Genomic DNA, 16,035 nt, shown 5'->3' with positions numbered 1-16,035 from the left:
AGTAAATAGACAAGTATATAAAATCATCAATATCCTAATAACTCTTCCATTACATCTGTAGTTAAAATATGACGGGATTTCAGGAACTCATTTATTCACATATTGATAAATTAAGTTGATCTTCATTTATCTGAAATACAATACAATCCAATACAATTTATTTGTTGTTATCATTGATAGAATTAAGTTGATCTTCATTTATGGCTGAAACTACAGACACACTACAAAACAGTAGACACAAGACACATAACAATACACTACCCTTTTATTTGCTATCATTCCACCCCAAGTACTCGTGATCTCCTGGGGGCAAGATAACCTCTTGAGGTTCAAACAAAATTTGACACAAGAAAAAAGAACCAAGACACAGCACAATTTACACAAACATCCATCACAGTGAATCTCCGCCTCACTGTGATGGAAGGCAAAATCTTATCTCTCTTATAAATATATAATCATTTAAATTCCAAAATATTGATTTATGGAGTTTAAATAGGCAAGATCAGATGTCATAGCAATTAATTAAATCAATGTTTAAAATATTTTGATATATTTCGTTAATTGTTTGTATATTTTCTGCATGGACGTCTTAGATACTAGAATGATTTTCTGAAGTGGATCATTCTTGTAATTTTGGTTTATTGTGAAGTAATATGCCAAGATCCCTTTTTGGAATTGTTATATAATGCTAATTATATTTCTTTCATTCATATCTGTTTATGTGACTTTGCTGTACAAATATAATTTTTGTTCTTTCTTGCAGGATACTCAACAGAAGCCCCATATTATTGTGGTGGGCGCTGCTACGGTAAATTAATTTTAATTAAATTGGAATGTGGAATATTTTCCAGATTTTCTCTTGAGCATTACATTACAAACAAATGTTTGTTCGCTCACAGTGGTCAATTAAGATTCAAAATGGGAGTATGGAAGCTCTCGAACAGTATAGAATCAACCTTACATCAATCGCACCTCTTCTGGAGAAGCTAGCAGAAACCAAAGACATTTATTGGATTCTGCAAGGTAAATCCATCTTAATCATTTCTTTATTTATAGCTGTCTCTTTTGTTACAGTGACTTATGTAATTAAAAAAAAATGTTTTTAGATCCAGTATATGAAGATTTGCTGAGCGAGAATAGAAAAATGATTACTAACCAGAGGATTGGCTTATACAACGATGCAGCTTTGAACATTTTGAACAGCAGCACCAGAAATATGGCAGCAAAAGTCAAGATTTTCCGAGCTTCTAAATTAATTGCAGAAGAAACCATGGCAGGATCTTTGGATGGCTTGCATTTACCCGAAACCACAAGAGACATTGTAGGTATATTGTAGTAATGGCTGTGGATTTATTTCTGCAGTTATGTGAAAATGCGCTACATATTTCTAATATAATTGTTCCTCTTAAGATGAATCCCTCTAGAAAAGGTAAGCTAATATGGTGAATAAAGGTGAACAAAGAGGAAGATGACTGAACTTTATTGCCTTCCCTCTCAGTGAGAACGTTGATTCCGCTGTGTGGGGATGTTTATGTCAAACTCTATTGAATATGGTGTTCTTTTTTTATTCGTATGACTGTATGGTAACTCAAATCTCACTGTACCAATTGGTGCATATGATGATAAATGTAACGAACTTGAACTTAACATAGTTAAGTAATGAGCATAGATTTCATTTATACCTCATGATGCCTCCGTAAGGCCAGTAGCATAATCAAGGACGAGTCATACCCTGGCCACTCCCTCTTCTCCCCTCTCCCATCAGGCAGAAGGTATAGAAGTGTGAAAATGATCAAGGGACAATTTCTTCCCAGCTGTTATTAGGCAACTGAATTGTCCTACCACAATCATAGAGCAGGGCTGAACTACTATATACCTCATTGATAACCCTTGGACTATCCTTGATCGGATATGGCTGGCTTTACCTTGCACTAAACGTTACTCCATTATCTATGCATTGTAGTGACAGATTTTTATATTGTTTCAAGGATTCCTCCTTTAAGTCACTATGATTGAAGACAGGGGTTTAGGAGATAATCGATACACATTTACGAGCCCTCCACAAGACATTCAATGCCGTCAAAAGATATATCTTCCAAAACACAGTCTCTTAATTAATAGTTTCTTTATTGTAGTAGTAAAAACAGTAAGATATTCATCCAAACTTCTTGTTTAAGTACGTTTTGATCTTACTCGTAGTCAAATTCGTGCATGGTCGAAAGCTGTGACCTCTCCCCTATGCTTCTTCAAAACGAAACTTAAAACCTACTAGTTCATCTGCGCGAGAATCCACCCGCAAACACGCCTCCGACTACGTATAAATCCCACCCACATAATTATAGGCAGATACATTTTAAAGGTAACTGGTTATAGTTATAACATACTGAGTTAAGCTAAATGGCTACTACATACACTAAATGGCTCGATTGTGATCATGCGTTGTCTTTCTGCTGACTGGATAGTTTAGCAGTTCTTGCTATCCTTCAGCTATTGGGATTTCTCGGCCCCTGGTGATTTGAAATCCATTTGGAATATGAAACAGCTTATTAGGCACACTGCCACTGACCCTGTCCTCATTGTAGGTGCATTGGGTGTGCATTTTAGATTAGATTATTTGCAGTTCTGCTTTTAGATTTTTCACATGTTAATAAACGTGTTTATTAAGCAATTAACAGGCCCTGTGAAGAACGTTGAGCATAGTACTAGGCAGCACAGGAACAGGCCATTTGGCCCACCATGTCTGCCAATTATAATGCCAATTTATAGTACACATCTGCCTAGACATAGTCTATATTTCAACATTCCCTGCATGTTATAGACACAAAATGTTGGAGTAACTCAGCAGGACAAGCAGCATCTCTGGATAGAAGAAATGAGTGATGTTTCAGGTTGAGACCCTTCCCGAGTCTGAAAAAGGGTCTCGACCCGAAACAGCCATGATCACATTGAACGGGCTCGAAGGGCCAAATGGCCTACTCCTGCACCTATTGTCTATTGAAACGTCATCCATTCCTACTATTCCTAAAGATGCTGCCTGTCCATCTGAGTTACTCCCAACATTTTGTGTCTACCATCGATGTAAACCAGCATCTGCAGTTCCTTCCTACACATTTCCTGCCAGTTCCTCTTAATCATCGCTATTGTATGTAAATCAGTTTCAGGCTTCCATAGATTTTGTTTTTTGCGTTTTATTCTACAACTGTATCCAGATATATTTTCGAAGCTTGCTGTTGCTTTTCATTTCTGGGTTCATTTAGATAGTACTAAACATCTTCATATATGTGCTTTTATTATTGATGCATGAATGACTATTATTGATGCATTGATACAGTAAAAGTGCAACACTTTTCAAAAACGTTAACTGATTGTTGTCCTGATGGGTTTTGATCCATTGATGTCTAATGCATAAAATAATATTTGACATTTCATATGATGTGACACTGGATTTGCATTGCTTGAAGCAAATATCTTTTGTAAATATTATTTGAATCTGTTTTATTACATGAAAGGTTGTTTCGTGAGAAATGTTCTTAATTTTTCTTTTTTACAGAATGCTATGATTCTGATGAATTCCTACTGCAACAAGATTGTGAAGCCCATTGATGGTTCATGCTGCCTTCCCCTGGCTCCGCTCTCTCTAATTCAGAAATTGACTGGCTGCTTTTTCAGTATTTGCATAATTGGCTGCTTAGTTGTGACTTACTTTTGTCATACATGGCGGAGAAGTAAACCTAATGGTGATGTGGAGAGTGAAGAAGAGAAGAAACCCGTCACAGCTTCACTTTCTACTCCTGAAAAACTGCTGTTTTCCCTTTCCAAATTAGGCCTGATCATGGGCTATTTCTTTCTCTGTGACAGAGCTGATTTATTTATGAAAGAGCAAAAATATTACACGCATTCAACGTTCTTCATTCCATTGGTGTATATAATCGTGCTGGGAGTTTTCTATAATGATAATACAAAAGAGGTATTTTTAATTTTTTTTCCTCACAGCATTTTACAACATATTACTTGCACAGAGGAGCACTATTTCACATTAGGAATGAAACTAACATGATTTATTTCAAAATCAAATTTATAGTTTGAAGCTACATAAAATAAATGCTTCAAAGATCTCGGATATATGTTTTATAGGTAAATCCTAAATACGTTACCCATTATACATTTTGTAAAATACTTGATTGGATCTATAAATCAAAGGCATTTTGGGTGCTTTATTTTTTCTGCCACTAGTCCAAACTTACTTATGTTCTAGCAGTTATGGTATTGAATTGCTGGCTGACCATTTCCCTTAAAGTTGGAAAATCTTAGTGATATGGTGATGCAGTAATCGAGTGATATAATATTCATATCTGTGCATTTGCATCCAACCTGATTAAGGAGTTAAGAAAAGACTTCAGTCTTAAATTAAGATATGATTGCAGGAAATTTTGTGCGGACCTGCAAGCAGAAGAGCTATATTCTAAGGGAGGAAATTATTTTGGATGGTGACGAGGATGGGTGAACAAACAAATGATTGTAATGCAGCCAAATCAGTAGTAAACTCTTGAATGAGAGAAGCAATATTATTGGACTTCAGCAGTTTTGGATCAGAGCAATTTATTCGCTGATTAATTGTGGTGCCGCGGTGGGAATTGATAACTTAAAATGCATTTTTATTTATGGATTGTTTTATTCTTGTTCTTGTCAGACCACTATGTTAAACCGAGAACAGACAGATGAATGGAAGGGCTGGATGCAACTAATAATTCTGATATATCATATATCAGGAGCAAGTACTGTACGTGTTCTTATCGATTCTAGAAATATAAAGTTGCGGCGTTATGAGAGCCATAGAGTAATTCAGTGCGGAAACGGACCCCTCAGCCTAACTTGCCCACACCGACCAATAGTCCCACTTGCCAGCGTTTGGCCCATATCAGCGTTTAAACCTATCCTATCTATGTACCTATCTAAATTTAATGCTTAAACGTTGCGATAGTAGTTGTCTCAACTATCTCCTCTGGTAGTTCATTCCATACACCCAGCACTCTTTGTGTAAAAATAAAAGTTACCTCTCAGCTTTCGACCAAATCTCCCCCCCCCCCCCCCCCCACCTTAAACCTTTATCCTCTGGTTGTCCATTTCCCTACTCTGGGCAAAAGACTACATTTGCCCGATCTATTCCTGTCATGATTTTGTACACCTCTATAAGATCACCCCGCATCCTCCTGCGCTCCAAGGATTACAATCCTAGTCTGCTCAACCTCTCGAAGGGTTCCAGCCCGAAACGTTGCCTATTTCCTTCGCTCCATTGATGCTGCCTCACCCATTGAGTTTCTCCAGCACGTTTGTCTACTCTCTCCTTATACCTCTGCCTTTGAGTCGTGGTAAATTTTCTCTGCACCCTTACCAACTTGACAACATCTTTCCTATACCATGGTGACCAAAACTGAACACCATATTCTAAGTGTGACCTCACCAACATCTTGTATAACTGCAGCTACTCCCAACAACTATAATCAGTACGCTGAATGATGAAGGCCCATGGGCTAAAAGTCTTCTTGACCACACCACCCACCTGTAATGCCATTTTCAAGGAACTATACCAGCACTCCTGGATCCCTCTGCTCCCCCTTCACTTCACCCTCACTAACCATCAACAACACCACAGTCACATCTGTGGAGTCATTTAAGTTCCTTAGAACCATCATCTCCAGGGTCCTAAAATGGGAGGCCACCGTCGGCTGCACAGTCAAAAAGGTCCAACAGAGAATGTATTTCCTGCGGCATCTGAGAAAACACAATCTCCCACAGGCTATGATGGTCCAGTTTTATATTGCCATCAAAGAGTCTGTCCTCACCTTCTCCATCATGATTTGGTTTGGTTCAGCCACCAAGCATGACATCCAGTGGCTGCAGCACATCGTTCGATCAGCCGAGAAGGTTGTTGGCTGCAACCTTCCCCCATTGACTAACTGTACACGGCAAGGGCCTGGAAGCGAGGGGGTAAGTTCATCTCTGACCCCCTCACCCTGGCCACAAACTCTTTGAAATACTTCCCTCTGGGAAGCGACTCAGGACTCAAAGCCGCCACAGCCAGACATAAAAACAGCTTTTTTCAACGTGCAGTAGCTCTACTCAGCAGCCTCCTTTTGCTCTGGTATTTTATTTTATTCTTCACATGTTTGAATTATGCTTTATTTTTAATTGTCTACTGTATATCATGTTGTTATCCTTGCGAGCAAAGCACCAAGGTGAATTCCTGTATGTATACATACTTGGCTAATATATATTCAATTCAATTCAATTCTACAGCACTCCTCGGAACCCTACCATTCACTGTGTAGGTCCTGCCCATGTTGGACTTTCATAAATGCAACAACGGACTTTTACTTGTATTAATTTCCATCAACCATTCCTCAGCCCAACCCTGCCCAGACGATCAAGATCTTGCTGCAATTTTTGACAATACCACCCATTTTTGTGTCATCTGCAAACTTGTAATCGTGCCATGTATGTTCTTATCCAAATCATTGTTAGAGATGACAAGCACCAATGGACAGTAATACTGACCTTTCTCAAGACACTTCCATTGTCTGCCTCGTGTTTGCCAGTCCCTCGTGTCTTTCTTCACTTTATAAAAGAAATACTCATTGAAGACCTTGCCCATCTCCCGTGGCTCCACACAGATTTGACCACTTTGATTCCTGTGGGATCCCATTCTATCTCTGGTTACCCTTTTTCCATTTATGTACTTAAAAAATGTCTTTGGACTTTACCCAATGCTAACTGCCAGAGCTATCTCTTGTCCCCTTTTTGTCCTTCTAATTTCCTTTTTTAGCTTGCTTCTCAGTACCCGAAAGTTCTCCAGGGATGCACTTGATCTCAGCTGCTTATACCTGCCCCATGCCTCCTTCTTATTCTTGACCAGAGCTGCAATTTCTCTCATTATCCAAGCTTCCTTACGTTCACCTGCCTTGCTCTTCTCTCTTAACAGGAACATACATGGCCTGGACTCAAGTCAGCACTCTTTTAAAAACATCCCACTCTCCTGGCGTTCCTTTTCCTTCAAACAACCTGCTCCAATCAACGAGCGAGTTCCTGTTACATACCCTCAAAGTTGGCCGTGCCCCATTTTAGCATTTTAATTTGTGGGCCCACTCTGTCTCTATCCATAACTGTCTTAAATCTAATAGAACAGTAGTCACTGGTCTCAAAAGGCTCATCCATGAGCACTTCATCCACATGTCGCTCCCAGTTTCCCAAGACTAGATCAAGCGTTGCCCTTTCCTGTGTGTTTAATATTTTGATTTCAATATTATTGACTTGAAAATTATAATTTATTGAATCTTTAATTTTTAGTTTTTACCTGTGTACATGCATATTCGAGTACTGGTGGCAGCATACCTGTTCCAAACAGGTTATGGACACTTTTCTTACTTTTGGAAAAGCGGGGAGTATGGAATCTCTCGAATTTGTCAGGTAAGTAATCCTAAATTATACATAGGCTGTATGGTGTGTAAAATGAATGTACTCGCTCTCTTTGGTGTGTTAAATCAAATACTTAAATCACTTATGAAAGATATTTACATTTTAAAACAAGAATGTAGAAGATTGGAGCAGGATTGGATCTGTTCCTCTCTTCTAACCATGCCCCTAGATCATCTTAGCACGGAGAAATATCCGTCTCCTTTGTGAATATATTTAATGACTTGGCTCCCACTGCATCCAGTCTTTGAGAATTCCACAGTTTCATTATTCCTATGAAACGTTTATCCATATATTAATGCTATGATCTCTTGTTCTGGACTCTCCAACCATTGGGAACATATTCTGTGTCTAGTCCTGTTAGAAATTTGTTTCTAAAGCCCCTGTCGCAATTACGTGTCCTAGGCACGCTAATTACGTGACCTCATGATCGCATTGAGGCGCGATGGTCGCGTGAGACTTAATGCGCCCGTACAGCCGTCTGGAGCGCGTGACGTCATTTGAAGATGGAAACAAAATGCTGGAGTAACTCAGCGGGACCGGCAGCATCTCTAGAGAGAAGGAATGGGTGATGTTTCGGGTCGAGACCCTTCTTCAGTCTGAAAGAAGGGTCTTGACCCGAAACGTCATCCATTCCTTCTCTCCAGAGATGCTGCCGGTCCCGCTGCGTTACTCCAGCATTTTGTGCCTATCTTCAATTTTCTTGGCCCCGCGTAGAAGTGGGGGCGGATCCTGATCCGCAACGGCCGTGAGCCCCAGGCCGAGCTCGGCGATCGTTTGCCTGCTTCTGCTGCTGTTGGAGGTGAGACGTTGCGTCGCGCCAGGGTCTTGGGCCTGTCCCACTTTGGCTGTCAGTTACGCGACAGGCCGGTGGCGCGCAAAGATTTCGTTCGCTACAAAATTTCGGAGCGCCGCGCGATACAGCGCACAACTCCGTACCCCTCAGCGCTTCTCAGTGCGACCAGCCCCACGCGGCCACATGATGCCCGTGCGCCTCAACGCGACGACAAAGTTGCGTAATTCGCATGCCAAGGACACGCAAGTGGGACAGGGCCTTTAGGGATCTTCTTTATTCTTCTATTCCCCAGTGAATATAATCCAACCACCACAATCTTTTCTTGCATCGCAATACTATCGTCTCAGAAATCAGTCCACTAAACATCTGTTGCATAAGTTTTATGGTGGGAACATCTTTCCTCTGATCTGAAGACCAAAACTGAAAGTGGTATTTCTTCAATGCTCTGTACAGCTGCTGAAAGACTTCCTTGCTCTTGAATACAAGTGCTTATGGAATGAAGCTAATATACCATTGATTTCCTAACTGCTTAACTGTTGCTGAACACCTGCTATCAATGACAGGCACCACGGAGGTCTCATTGAACTTCCCTTTTCCAAATCCATCATTCAAATAATCTGTCCTTCCATTTTTAAAACTAAAGTGGATAACATAACATTTTTCTATGTTAAATTGTATTTATCATGCATTTGTGCACTTGCCAAACTTGCCTAAATATGTTAGAGCCTCTTTGTATTATCTTCAAGTGCTGAATCCCTTCTTCAAATCAATAAAGCATATTGTGAATAGCTGTGATTTGATTCCTATAGTTTTCATTGGCAGAAACAACCCATTTAACCCAGACAACCCTATTGTCTGTTTTGTATCTGTCATCCACCAATCCTATGTGCTTTAATTTTGTACACTAACCCCTTATGGGGACCTAGTCAATAGCCTTCTAAAAGTCTGATTACTCATCCTCACCTCTAATCTCTTGGAACTATTCCAAAGTCTAAAGTATTTTTAGGATGACCACCAATAAGTTTGTTTTTGAATGTTTTGTTTTGAAAGTTTTAATTGTGTCTCTGTGGTCCTTTCTTCATTTGTAGAAGATAAACTAATGTAGCCTTATAACCAGTGTTAGAATGTTTGAATCCTAAGTAATGGGCTTTGTTTGAAACCAAATAGTATGGTTGTTGTGGAGTTTTGGGCACCTTTTGCCTTGGAGGAACTCGGCAATATCATTGCATCTTGCAGAGAAATGTTAACAATTGAATTAAACGCCTGGTCTAGCTACATATTGCTCTTCATTGGCACATTTTATACTTTAAGTCCATTGCCAGGTAGATGGCATTTGTGAACATTTCGGGTTACAAAGAGTTATCGGGAACACAACCTGTCATAACCTGGGGAGGACCTGTATACATGTCTCGCTTGCTGTATTTTGATTAGAAAGCAAAACATGCTTTTTCATTCACTGGATATTCCATTTGATTAATCAATAAATTAGAAATAATGATAACATGTATTCTTTGCATTAAATTGAGGTTATGCTTGGAATCATTTTTTTAGCTGGATTAAATATTTTAGTGATTATCTTATCGCAAGAATAAGAAGGAAATCTGGAGGTGCAAGTGGTAACCAAAAGTTGAAGAAATTCTTTGTTTAAAAACTAAAAGGGAGTATATTGGATGATATTTATTATTCAGATTTTCTACCTGTAAAGTTGTGAGGTGTCCTTGAGACTCTTGAAAGGCGCCCATAAATAAAATTTATTATTATTATTATTAAAGTTTTGTTTTTGGTTTGAAGTTTTATGTAACAGTAACATTTGACAATGTTGAATTATGATCTCCGATTTGGTTTTGCAGATATTATTTCGACTGAATTTCTTGGTGGTGGTGTTGTGTCTAGTAATGAATCGACCATATCAATTCTACTACTTTGTTCCATTAGTAACTTTCTGGTTCATGGTGATCTATGGCACTCTAGGCATTTGGCCTCAAACCGGCAAAAAAGATGAAAACGGTACAGTACTTGTTTAAACACTTCCTCTAGTCAGGGGGCTTGAGAGCAAAGTCGAGAGAGATTTGGGCTGAGAAGATATTAAATTAATTCATGTTCGTTCGTTACTTTATTTTACAAATGTACAGCAGTATCAGATAATGCAAACATGTTAAAAAATGCAAATGTTTACTGACAAAAGCACTTATCTGATTTATCACTAATAAAGTGATAATCTGTTAATATTTTGTTAAATAGATTTAAATAATCTGCAAGAAACTTGAACTCAACTAAAACTGGTTTATCGACCACATGGGCTAGTTTTTACGCTGGTACTGGGAATAAATGAGCGTTGCTAAAAGATTCTTGTAATCTGAAATGGCACAGATCAAGTTTGCAACAATAAAATTATCTAGTGTGAAGGAACTATTTAGTCTATCAAAAATGAAAAGATTATGATAATATGCACAATGCAAATGTTCATATTTATTTCCTGTTAATCACACCAAATTTTAGTTAGCACAAGCATTTAATAAATGTTTTTGCAATTTTTTATAGTTTGCAACAATCTAAAATTAAGTTTGTTTCTGCTTTTATTTTAGGATCCTGTTCCCCCTATTGGGAAGTGGTGCTCAAATTGCTTGCCTTGCTATTGTGTATATGCCTACTATCTGCTTCTCAGGTTAGTGAAAATTAAGATAAGGAAGAACTTGCTCTATCTTTTCCAGGCGGGATAGAAAGGATTAATTTCTATATTTGGAATCTGGGGATAAGAATGCATCACAGTAGGCTTCTATTTAACCCATCATGTCAGTCGTGGTAAATTATCTCTTCGGAGGAGTGCACTTGTGCTTTGTTCCATTGTCGTTGCACAAGTTTTTAACTTCCCGTTTGAGAAACACTGATGTGCCGAACTTCGCAAACTGATCTATTTTCAGAACCTGCAATTTATTTAAGAAAAAATCCAACTAACAAAAACTTAATTGTTTCATTTAATAATATTAGCGTCATAAGCTGGCTCATGTGTGTCTATGCTCAGAAACTGGCTCATGTCTGTCTATGCCAACCATCAAGTACCTGCAGTGCCCTCCATAATATCTGGGACAAACCTCTATTTATTTATTTCTTTGTTTTTTTATTTGACTGTACGCCACAATTTGTGATTTGTAATAGAAAAAAAATCAGATGTGGTTAAAGTGCACATTGTCAGATTTTATAAAAGGCCATTTTTATACATTTAGGTTTCACCGTGTAAAAATTACAGCTGTGTTTATACATAGTCCCCCCAATTTCAGGGCACCATATCGTTTGGGACACATGGCTTCACGGGTCTTTGTAATTGCTCAGGTGTGTTTAATTCCCACATAAGAGATTAGTATGCAAACTTATTGGGGGTTCAGTATTGATGTGGATAGAGAACTGACTGGCAGACAGGAAGCAAAGAGTAGGAGTAAACGGGTCCTTTTCAGAATGGCAGGCAGTGACTAGTGGGGTACCGCAAGGCTCAGTGCTGGGACCCCAGCTATTTACAATATATATATATTAATGATTTGGACGAGGGAATTGAATGCAACATCTCCAAGTTTGTGGGTGACACGAAGCTGGGGGGCAGTGTTAGCTGTGAGGAGGATGCTAGGAGGCTGCAAGGTGACTCCGATAGGTTGGGTGAGTGGGTAAATGCATGGCAGATGCAGTATAAGGTGGATAAATGTGAGGTTATCCACTTTGGTGGCAAGAACAGGAAAGTAGACTATTATCTGAATGATGGCCGATTAGGAAAAGGAGAGATGCAACGAGACCTGGGTGTCATGGTACACCAGTCATTGAAAGTAGGCATGCAGGTGCAGCAGGTAGTGAAGAAAGCGAATGGTATGTTAGCATTCATAGCAAAAAGATTTGAGTATAGGAGCAGCGAGGTTCTACTGCAGTTGTACAGGGTCTTAGTGAGACCACAACTGGAGTATTGTGTACAATTTGGGTCACCTAATCTGAGGAAAGACATTCTTGCCATAGAGGGAGTACAGAGAAGGTTTTTTTGAAGAAAGACTGGATAGACTTGTACTCGCTAGAATTTAGAAGATTGAGGGGGGATCTTATAGAAACATACAAAATTCTTAAGGGGTTGGACAGGCTAGATGCAGGAAGATTGTTCCCGATGTTGGGGAAGTCTAGAACAAGGGGTCACAGTTTAAGGATAAGGGGGAAGTCTTTTAGGACCAAGATGAGAAAAACATTTTTCACACAGAGTGGTGAATCTGTGGAATTCTCTGCCACAGAAGGTAGTTGAGGCCAGTTCATTGGCTATACAGGTGCACAACCTTTCATCCGAAAATCTAAATAACGAAAAGCTCCGAATAGCGGACATTTTTTCGGTCCTTGAAGAAAGGTCTTTGAAGACGTTCACCGATGGCGGCCCGCAGAGGTGACAGCGGAACCTCCGGTCGGTCCACGAAGAAAGGGGAACTAAATCCCCATTCATAAAAGAGGTGAGGGTATATTGCGCGGGAGGGTTAATAATTGACAATATGCTGCTGCCTGCCCGCTGGGTTAAAAAGTTCCCACGGTAGACTCACGATATACAGTGTATCGTGAGTCTTGCGTGGGAACTTTTTAACTCAGCGGGCGGGCAGTAGCAGATTGTTGCTCCCTTCAGTTTCACCCCACCTACACCCCTCTGCTTCCCGGCCATGTGTGTGACCCCTTCCCTCCCCTCTCCAGCTCCCCGCCCATTGCACCGGCGTGGGGGCTTTGCACCGTCTTCACGTCGGCGATGCCAGCATAAAGTGCCAGTCACTGGAGACGTCAGGACCAACGGGACACCGACCCCCAGGCCCACTGCAAGCACGGAGATCCCAGAGACCCACAGCCAGCAGCAGCCCAGCCCCGTTCCAACTCCAGAGGAAAACTGCAAACTGGCTGGAGACGTCAGGACCACCAGAAGCCGCTCCCCGATGGGCCGCTACGGCGACAAGTGGCAGTTCGCCCACAGCCCGAGCTGCGCCCCCTCATCGGGACACCGACCCCCAGGCCCACTGCAAGCACGGAGATCCCAGATCAGCAACTCCAGCCCAGCCCCGCTCCAACTCCAGAGGAACACACTCCTCGTAGGGGCAGAAGCTGATGGTGTGCAAGGTACGTCTTGTTCTTGGGGTGGCGCAGCTCGGGCTGTGGGCGAACTGCCACTTGTCGCCGTAGCGGTCCATCGGGGAGCGGATTCCTCTGGAGTTGGAGGGGGAGGGAATATTGTGCTGTTTGATCGCCCCCTGCTATCCCAGAGACAGGGAGACACAGCGGCTTTTGAGACTGGTGGGCAATCACTTCCAAAGTTCTGCCCACACAGTCAGTACACCTCTCCTACACTGCATTTCATACAAACATTTATTCTGCAAGAAAAAACTACATTGAAGACTCAAACCCGCGACCGAGTAACTGCTGGGATCGAGGCGCAAACTCGCGACCTTGCGGATATGAGCCGAGCACTCTACCACTGAGCCAGCCGTTAAAATCTACGCTAAAAATCTTCCATTCCGAAGGGCGAAAAAATCCGAATTACGAAAAGTGTCTGGTCCCAAGGCTTTCGGATTAAATGTTGTGCACCTGTATTTAAGAGGGAGTTAGATGTGGCCCTTGTGGCTAAAGGGATCAGGGGGTATGGAGAGAAGGCAGGTACTGGATACTGAGATGGATGATCAGCCATGATCATATTGAATTAAGGTGCAGGCTCGAAGGGCCGAATGGCCTGCTCCTGCACCTATTTTCTATGTTTCTAATTGCCTTAATGCAGGTATAAGAGAGCTCTCGGCACCTAGTCTTTCCTCCAGTCTTTCCATCACATTTGGAAACTTTTATTGCTGTTTATCAATACGAGGACCAAAGTCATGCCAATGAAAGTCAAATAAGCCATTATGAGACTGAGAAACAAGAATAAAACTGTTAGAGACATCAGCCAAACCTTAGGCTTACCCAAATCAACTGTTTGGAACATCATTAAGAAGAAAGGGAGCACTGGTGAGCTTACGAATCACAAAGGGACTGGCAGGCCAAGGAAGACCTCCACAGCTGATGACAGAAGAATTCTCTGTATAATAAAGAAAAATCCCCAAACACCTGTCCGACAGATCAGAAACACTTTTCAGGAGTCAGGTGTTGATTTGTCTTACAAAGGTCTTGTGTACAGATGAGACGAAGATTATCATATCAGAGTGATGACAAGAGCAAAGTATGGAGGAGAAAAGGAATTGCCCAAGATCCAAAGCATTCCAACTCACCTATGAAACATGTTGGTGGGGGTGTTATGGCCTGGGCATGTTTGGCTGCTGAAGGTACTGGCTCACTTATCTTCATCGATGGTGATGATGAAGCTGATGCTGAAGATGATATGACTGCTGATGGTAGCAGCATAATGAATTATGAAGTTTATAGACACTTCTTCTTGCGTATGGCATGCACAGCCTAAAGTTGAAGGACAACTTGTTCTTTGATCTTATTTGATTGTGCACGCCAGGTTGAGGAATTTGAGGGAGTGCAGCGTAGGTTTGCAAGGTTAATTCCCAGGATGGCGGGATTGTCATATGCTGAGAGAATGGAGCGGCTGGGCTTGTACACTCTGGAGTTTAGAAGGATGAGAGGATATCTTATTGAAACATATAAGATTGTTAAGGGTTTGGACACGCTAGAGGCAGGAAACATGTTCCCAATGTTGGGGGAGTCCAGAACCAGGGGCCACAGTTTAAGAATAAGGGGTAAGCCATTTAGAACGGAGACGAGGAAACACTTTTTCTCACAGAGAGTTGTGAGTCTGTGGAATTCTCTGCCTTAGGTGGAGGCCGGTTTTCTGGATACTTTCAAGAGAGAGCTAGATAGGGGTCTTAAAGATAGCGGAGTCAGGGGATATGGGGGAAAAGGCAGGAATGGGGTACAGTTTGGGGATGATTAGCCATGATCACATTGAATGGCAGTGATGGCTCATAGGGCCGAATGGCCTACTCCTGCACCTATTGTCTATTGTTGATTGCATTCGTCAAAACAGGGCGGACCACATGAAGGTTGTAATCTCCCACTCCTGTATAGACACATCCTATCTGCTAAAGTTCAAACACATGCTTCAAAAACTCATTGGCCAGCGGTTCATTCTGCAGCAAGACAATGATCCCAAACACACTGCTAAAGCAACAAAGGAGTTTTTCAGAGCTAAAAAATTGTCAATTGTTGAGTGGCCAAGTCAATCGTGCGATCTGAACCCAATTGTGCATGCCTTTTATGTGTGGAAGAGGAAACTGAAGGTGACCAGCCCCCAAATCAAGCCAAAGGTAAAGATGGCTGAAATAAAGGCCTGGCAGACCATCACCAGTGAAGACACCCAGCAACTGGTGATGTCCATGAATCGCAAGTCTTCAAGCAGTCAATGCATGCAAAGGATATGCAACAAAATAGTAAACATGACTACTTTCATTTACATGACATTGTTGTGTCTCAAACATTATGGTGCCCATTAATGGGGGGACTATGTATAAAGTGTTCAAGAAGGAACTGCAGATGCTGTAAAATCGAAGGTAGACAAAAATGCTGGAGAAACTCAACGGGTGTGGCAGCATCTATGGAGCGAAGGAAATAGGCAACGTTTCGGGCCGAAACCCTTCTTCAGACTGGTAAATGGACTATGTATAAATACTGCTGTAATTTCTACATGGTGAAACTAAAATGTATAAAAATGGCCTTTATTAAAATCTGACAATGTGCACTTTAACCACACGATTTTTTTTCTATTACAAATCAATAATTGTGGA

At 41.0% G+C, this 16,035-nt stretch overlaps 1 protein-coding gene across 2 annotated transcripts in view; it reads left to right on the top strand.

The window, feature by feature from the left end:
- Positions 1–16,035, top strand: part of casd1 (CAS1 domain containing 1) — an 81,867-nt gene that overhangs the window by 53,307 nt on the left and 12,525 nt on the right. For both annotated transcript variants that reach the window (XM_055662590.1, XM_055662598.1), the window contains 8 exons: positions 764–808; positions 900–1,023; positions 1,107–1,321; positions 3,551–3,967; positions 4,691–4,780; positions 7,345–7,464; positions 10,117–10,273; positions 10,852–10,931. In XM_055662590.1, coding sequence (XP_055518565.1) covers positions 764–808; positions 900–1,023; positions 1,107–1,321; positions 3,551–3,967; positions 4,691–4,780; positions 7,345–7,464; positions 10,117–10,273; positions 10,852–10,931 — 1,248 coding nt within the window. The remainder of the gene's footprint in view (positions 1–763; positions 809–899; positions 1,024–1,106; positions 1,322–3,550; positions 3,968–4,690; positions 4,781–7,344; positions 7,465–10,116; positions 10,274–10,851; positions 10,932–16,035) is intronic.

Source organism: Leucoraja erinacea, chromosome 2, assembly GCF_028641065.1.
Source record: "Leucoraja erinacea ecotype New England chromosome 2, Leri_hhj_1, whole genome shotgun sequence".
Lineage (NCBI taxonomy): Eukaryota > Metazoa > Chordata > Chondrichthyes > Rajiformes > Rajidae > Leucoraja > Leucoraja erinaceus.
This window is presented reverse-complemented; position numbering and strand designations above follow the sequence as displayed.